General features: G+C 33.1%; 1 protein-coding gene across 1 annotated transcript; it reads right to left on the bottom strand.

Moving 5' to 3' along the window:
- Positions 1–4,842: 4,842 nt before the first annotated feature.
- On the bottom strand, positions 4,843–7,088 carry LOC111394363 (pentatricopeptide repeat-containing protein At3g02650, mitochondrial-like). The gene has a single exon (XM_023020141.1). It carries the CDS (start codon positions 6,973–6,975, stop codon positions 5,071–5,073), a length of 1,905 nt encoding a protein of 634 aa, XP_022875909.1. The 5' UTR covers positions 6,976–7,088; the 3' UTR covers positions 4,843–5,070.
- Between the last annotated feature and the right edge of the window lie 817 nt (positions 7,089–7,905).

The following is a 7,905-nucleotide window of genomic DNA, read 5'->3' as shown; positions in this document are numbered from 1 at the left end:
ATTTCTTTAAGAAAAATTAAATTTTAAAGAATTGAAGAACAATTGTAAAAATTTTCAATTAAAGAGAAAATTTCAGATTTTCAAAAACAAATTTAAAAAGAAATATGTTCACTATTTCTAATGCTTTTAGAATAGAAAGAAACATATATTTCTCTTCAATACGTTCCTAATTTTAATGAGTCAATGATTTCTACAAAATTTCGCTCTATTCAAATAAATAACAAATTACTTGATTTCTATATCAAAGAAATCAATAATTTATTACAAAAGAAACTTACTAGACCAAGCAAATCTCAATGGAGTTGTTCAGCCTTTTGTGTGAATAATTCTGTTGAAATTAAACGAGGCACTCCAAGACCTATTATCAATTACAAACCTCTCAAGAAAGCTCTTTAATGGATTCAATATCCATTACCTCAAAAGAAGATGTATTAAATAGATTACTCAAAGCTTACTATCTTCTCCAAATTTGATATGAAATCTTGGTTTTGGTAGATTCAAATTAAAGAAGAAAATAGATATAAAACTGCTTTTAATGTTCCATTTGATCAATATGAATGGAACATAATGTCTTTTGAACTCAAAAATGCTCCTTTAGCATTTTAAACAAACTATGAACAATATTTTCAATCCTTATCAAAATTTTATTATTGTTTATATTGATAATGCTTTAATTTATTCTAAAAGTTTAGGACAACATTTTAACCATCTCAGTACATTTATTCGTGTTATTAAAAATAGGATTAGCAGTCTCTGCAAAGAGAGTTGTTCTATGTCAAACACGTATACGGTTTTTAGGTCATTAGACACCTAGAAACACTTACACCAATTCAAAGAAGTCTAGAATTTGTTGATAAATTTTCAAATGAAATTCTAGATAAGATAAGTTTGTAGCATTTTTTTAAACTATGTCAATTATGTGGCTAATTTTGTCAAAAGCATAAGTCAAATCTGTGCCCCTCTTTTTCAAAGGCTACCAAAAATCCATTACCATAGAGTAATGATCACACATTAGCCGTCCAAAAAGTCAAGCTAGCTATCAAAAGTATTCCTTATATTTCAATCCTTGTCAAAAGTATCCTAGGAACACTTACACCAATTCAAAGAAGCCTAGAATTTGCTAATAAATTTCCAGATGAAATTCTAGATAAGACAAGTTTGCAGTATTTTTTAGGTAATATGTGGCTGATTTTGTCAAAAGTATATGTTAAATCTGTGCCCCTCGTTTTCAAAGGCTACAGAAAAATCCATTACCATGGAGTAATGATCACATTTTAGCCGTCCAAAAAATTTCAAGATGATTTAATTAATAAAAAATTTATTTTGAAAATAGACTGTAAAGTCTCAAAAGATATAAAAATCTTACTTCAAAACAAATCTTTGTAAGATGGCAGGCTATTTTGTCCTGTTTTGATCTTGAAATGCTATATGTACAAGGGAAATCAAATATTCTTGCAGATTTTCTTACAAGAGAGTTAATACAGAAAAAAGAGAGTTATGAGAATGTTCAATAGTAAAAAAAGAGAGAAGATAAATTGGGGAGATATTATCTAAGAAATAAAGTGAAATTTCAAAAACCAAAAGTTTTAATTGCTTCCTCTGAAACTCCATTTCAAAAGAAAATACTAGAAAAAGGACTTCTATTGCATTATTATCAATTGATGATTATATTCAAGGATCATCATCAAGAAAAGAAGAACAAATTTCTTCGTCTTCTTAAAATAATCAAAATACTACCCTTTCAACCTTAGTATTCAAAAAGCCTACTAAGACAAAAATACTCTAGAACAAATAAAACCTTCAAACTTTAACAAACTATTTAAGGTTCTGGAAAATTACCTCAAATAAATCCTCCAAACAACTTTCAATATTTTTTTAAATCCGCATATATTCCAGTTTTTGAAATGAAAACATCGTGGATAAATAGATATTCATCTCTAAATGAATGTCTTCTAAACATTTTTCCTCCAAAATTTTAATACATGCCCTATAATATCAAAAAATTCAAGAAACTGGATTAACTATCATAACTCATACAAAAAATCCTCAAAATCCAAAACAATTGATTTTTCAAAAATAAGTATTCAAAGGGTGTTGTCATATGAAGACTAAGTTTTACTTTAGACCAGTGACTAATTGTTGGCTCATTTTATTTAACCAATATTGTAATTCAAGTTTTCCAAAATGGTTTCAAACTTGATTCCATTGTTTTTGACTTGATAAGAAAATTTTACCTAGCCTCACTCATCAAGGATTCGAACAGTTAAAATAGGAGGCCAAAACCTTTTTAAAACCTAAAGAAAATTTTTTGTTCTAAGTCACATTCAATATGATAGTCTCATGGATGTTCTGCTAGGACTATTTCATTTATGAAGATCAACTCTCTGAATATCACGTTCAAAGAATTATTTGGAGATTCAGAGTAAAACAATGATCAAAATTCCATGAAACTAACTGTTATCCAAAAGCAGTAAATTCGTGGATTCAAGAATGAAAAAATATTGGCGCACCAAAAATCTCAAAGAAAGAGTTAGATAAAAATGCCGACTTTCTCACGGAAAAATCAAGATTAATGACCATGTTCAATCAATGTAAAACACAGAGGAAATAGCGATTATTTCTGAAAAAATTGCCATCTTTGGCAGAAACTGCTTTAAAGAAATCAAAATCAATTCCAGACAGTTCTTCTCAAACAAATTCAAAAGACTAAGCCCAAAGCAATGGAGATAATTGTTATGGATTAAATATTGATGAACTACTTGCTCAAGAAGAAGCTCAAAAGAATTCAAAATGACTATATAAACCCAATTATTTGGATGAACTTCAAAAATATCGAGCTCATAAGATAAAAGATGCTCTATTTCAATTATGCATGCCACCTCAAAAGTTGTTTCTACAAGCATTACCAATAGCTAAAAGGAGATAAAACTTTAATAAAACAACTTTATTAAAATTGATGTCCACTTTTCGAAAGTTGGAAAAGAAACAACGAACTTTCAAAATCATGGCAGACAAAGGACTATTGCAATTATATTGCTAAGATTCTTCAAGCAAGTTCAAAAAATTTTCAAGTTCGGTGTTCAAGATTTCAAGTACAAAAGCAAATCAAGACTCAAGATCTCTCCAAGAGTTTTTAACGGGATAAAAATTTCTTCAAAAACTTTTGAGCAAGGTGAAATTGTAGTGAGTTTCATTACAAGTGCTATGTCAAGGAAGAAAACTGGTTCAAGCATATGTGTGTGTGTGTGTGTGTGTGTGTGTATATATATGTATGTATGTATGTACACCACACACACACACATATACTACACCTACACCATGGAAGGCAACACTGGAAGATAATGATGAGGGTCTAGATTCAAGCTCTACCGCCACCATGGAACCATTTCACGGCGGGGTGTATTGATCTTCTTCTTCCTGGTAATAATGTGTAAATCCACCAAGAAAATGAGATTTTTGTTCTATCTTTTTTTTTTTCCAATATTCAAAATGATTTACAGTTCTGTCAGTTTCTTTTTCCAATGCCCATTTCACAATCCTTAACATACCATTAAATTGATCCTTTGGGAACTGCATATCAAAGAGGCAAAGAAATGGTGTGTAAAAGAAGGATGGGGCAACAGTTGAAATGAATGTGAAATATGAAGGGGGATGGTGGCTTTTCTGGTGTGTAATATATCAAATACATTGTGCGCTTTCCACTTATCAGACTAAATGGACGGGTTCCATGCAAGGACTATCCACACAAAAACCCATAGGACGGGGAAAACTTGCTGCCAAAATAATTAGAATGGGGATGGCATTGTAACCAACTATCAGGCAGAAGTTTTTTTTTATCTACTTCAGTTACAACTTGATAGTGATGAGGGTCGAGTAAGGGATTGGGTTAGCATTCATAGACTGGGGATGAACGGCGGAAATTCCCTTCTTTTTTCACATGTGAATTTATCATTTGGTCCAATTCTGTATTTGATGCAGAAGAAAATTAAGTTGTATCAGTAGATACCTTCACACAGTTGCATGTCTAGTTCTTAATTTCCAGGAAATGGGTGTCTGATTTTTATTTATGTGCTGTGGAGTTGTTTCCCTTTTGCCCACCTGTCATGAGTTGTCATTAGAGCACCATGGAATGAAAAAGCAGTTCAAATACAATTTTTTGAAGATGAAAGTATACTAATGAGGCACTGTTGCATATTTCAACTGAGAATACAAACTTTTTATAACATAGCTTCAAGCTTGACAGTGCAACAAACAGTTTACTCACATTTGTTCTAGTTGTACTCCTATGTTCAACTAAGTGTAGCATTTCACTATACTTTTTGGGGAAAAAAAGGTTTGGCAGATTCAATCGACTTTTTATAGTTCTTAACCAATTTGGAAGTTAACAGAGTAGCAACTGCAATAACTGACAGATACAAGATTTATATTGAACCAAGACAGAAACAGCACACATCTGATTACTATCGTTTCCTGTAATATAGATCATTTTACTGACTTCACAAGAGAGTCATAAAATAGCTCGAGAAGAAAAGATATTCAAGCAGTTCAGAATACTGCCTGAATGTAGATAAAACGGGCGTGCAGCATAATTCTAACAGTAACAGATTATGGACATAAGCTGAATTAGGTATCACAGCTGTGCTAAATTTCGTCACGAGTTTAGATCTAGAAATGATGTAAATTGCTTTAGAATTTATTTTGTTATGCTTAAAATAAAGTCAAATATATTTTTTTATGTAACTTTCTGCTATGATTTTCAAAACTACTTAACAAGACTAACTATTCTAAAAAAGTGACTTTTACGTAAAAAAGTGACTTTTACGCACAGTCTAACAAGTTAGAAATAGAAGTGAACGAAATGCTCATTTCTCCAAATTCTCAATAGATAAGTGAACATAAACAGCAAAGAAATTATTATGGACTTCACAAGAAATGCATTCATTTTATATTCTAGATCGCTAACTGGAAAAGAGAGGAGTAAAAGAAAAAAAAATTACAAAAATGGTCCAAGATTGCCATCAGAATCTTGATGCTAAATTAGCTTCAGTAAAAGGGTAAATTGGTTTCAATTCAAGCTGCAGCAGTTACTTCTTGGCTAGTCCCTTCTTCTTGTAATTGCTTCACTGCATTTATGAGAGCACTTGTCCTACCATTGAGAATCAAGCCATTCTCTTTCATCTCTTCTCGCAACTTCTCCGCTGTTTCCCAGTCTAAAGCCTTCAAGCAAAGAGATTTAATGAGCTTATTGTACTCGTCGTGATTCGGGTGAACTCCATAATCCTTCATCTCCCTCAACAAATTCACAGCCACATCATAATGTTCAAGCTTGCAGAACCCACGAATGAGTGTGTGATAAGTAACAGGACTCAGCTTAGAGTGCTTCTTTTTGGCTTCTTCGAAAATCTTGCATGCTTCCTCCATAGAACCACCCTTAGCATAACCACTCGTGATGACACTGTAAGTATATACATCAGGTTTCAAACCTCTGCTCTCCATCAGTCTCATTATTTTCATAGCTTCATCCATGTCCCCAACTTTTGCAAGCCCATTGATGACTGTATTGAAGATGGCATTACCAGGAGGTGGACCTATATCAATCATCTCGAGAAGCAATCTTTTTGCCCTTTCAACATCTTCAATCCAACACAATTTCCGAATGACACTCGAGAAGGGTTTAATTGCACGGATCCGATCTTCTGTTGTATAATCATTCAACATCTCTAAAGCCAAGGAAACAGTTTCCCTGTCAATTTCCTTATCAATTTCAGTAGGAGTTTCTTTATCGGATAGCCTAAGTCGGCAAAGAGAGATGATCAAAAAATTTACAGAAGACCGAGGAGGATGTATTTTCTTATCCTTTGCAGACAGATACACTGAGTGTGCATCTTTAGCCTTACTTCCTCTGCACAAATAAGAAATTATTTTCCCAACTCTATCGCAACTAGGAAGTTTATCCTCATGTACCATCTTTTGACATACCGAGCAAGCCCAATCATAAAACGACCTCTTACAAAGAGCTTCAATCGTAAAATAATATGTATCAGCATTCAAGACAGATCCAAACTCTCCAAACTTATTGAACACGTCATATGCTGCCTTTCCTTTCCCTAATCTTGAATATAGGGCTATTAGTTCATTTAAACTCCCCGTGCTCAGTACGCCTTTCTCCTTCTCCCCAACTTCCTGGACAAGATCCCACAATGCATAAGCTTCTCTCTTCCTATTTCCCTTGCATATTCCGCTAACAAGTGCATCAAGCACCCGCTCAGTCACCTTAAATTCCGGTTTCTTCAAAACCCACCTGGCAAAACCAAGTAAACTCTCTCCAGGAACATATGGTGTTTCAAGCACCATAACCACAAAATCTTCATTCAATATCAAACCCATTTTTTCAAAGTCCTCCTCTGGAGACGCATCAGCTGTAGCACTGCTCTGAAGCAATGACAACAAACTTTGCACCTTTTCCATATCATTCTCCTCCATTTTTTCAACTTTATCATCCTCCGTTGCAAAAGAATCAAACCCTTGGTCCATAGGAATAGAACTCTCATCAATTTCAGCAGCCAAACCATCATTTAACTCTAAGCCATCCGCGTCTTCATTGAAAATCGAAGACCCAGCTTCCAGTTCCGACGAAATGGAGCTCATACTTTCATCAAACACGTTGTTCGAGCTCCCAGAAAATTCCCCGAACCCTTCATTGGCTTGCGGGACTGACGATTCTGCGCGCTCTTCCTCATAATTTTCGGATGGGTTAGATGAGAAAAATCTTGCGTGCGGATAAAAATCAGATTTTCCACATACCCAGGTGGAGAAATCCGATTTGTGAAACAAGGATTCAACACATGGCACGCTTAACTTTAGAAACTCAGCGTTCGGTACCTGAGAATGAAATACTGTATCCCGGAATTTCTGAGCCGCCGTTTCCCTACTGAGGAAAGTTCTTCTTGCTAGTAGCGATGCCGGCCTCCACATTTTCACTCTTCAGCTTTGAATCTTAACCCCCTTGTGTGAGTGAGTAGAAATGAATTGCTGAAAAACCCTTCGCAATTTTCTGAAGGGAAATTCACAGGTCAACAATTCAATTTTGAGATTTTAACGCCCTGTTCGAGGAGTTAATTATTCCAATTGTCATCGAAATTTGATCCATGTTTTTTATTGGTCACTAAAATTTAAAATGTTGAATTTTGTTCATTGAACTTAGGTCTATATCTTCAATTACTTACTTAACTTGAAATCCATGTGTTTAGATTACTTACTGAAATTTAAAATATCGAATTTTGACTACTAAATTTTGGAATATGTTTTACGTTACTCATTATCATCACTGTTCAACTTTGAAAAATATCGAGTTTACAGTGAGTAATGTACAATATTTTTCAAAATTTAGTGAGTAATATACAATATTTTTTGAAGTTCAGTGATCAAAACTCGACATTTAAATTTCAGTGACCAATCAAAGATATAGACATAAGTTCAGCAACCATTGGAAAAATTAATTCCTTACCACATTATTTTCAAAAAAATAATAATAATAAAATTGATTTGATATCATATCAACCACATATTTTCCCTTAAAATAATATTACACATAAATTCAAAAAATTTCCTCTTTTTTTAATTACACTTTCTCCATCAATCTACTATTCTAAATCATATTCTTCCAAAATAATATGACTCAAACACACTAAGCCCCTGTTTGGCCCCCATTCTCATTCTTATTCTTTTTCTTTCTCTTATTTTTAATCACACAATCTTCCATAAAATAATAATATACACAAATCGAAAACTTTTTATTCTTTTTCAACCACACAATTTTCAAAAAAAATACTATTCAAACCGTTAAAATTTGGAAATAATGGACGCCAAACGGGGGCTAAATTTTAAAATTCAAAACTAAGATAT

This window comes from Olea europaea, chromosome 5, assembly GCF_002742605.1.
Source record: "Olea europaea var. sylvestris chromosome 5, O_europaea_v1, whole genome shotgun sequence".
Lineage (NCBI taxonomy): Eukaryota > Viridiplantae > Streptophyta > Magnoliopsida > Lamiales > Oleaceae > Olea > Olea europaea.
This window is presented reverse-complemented; position numbering and strand designations above follow the sequence as displayed.

Coding starts and splice junctions, on each gene's coding strand:
- LOC111394363 (XM_023020141.1), bottom strand. CDS start 6,975: ATGTGGAGGCCGGCATCGCTACTAGCAAGAAGAACTTTCCTCAGTAGG.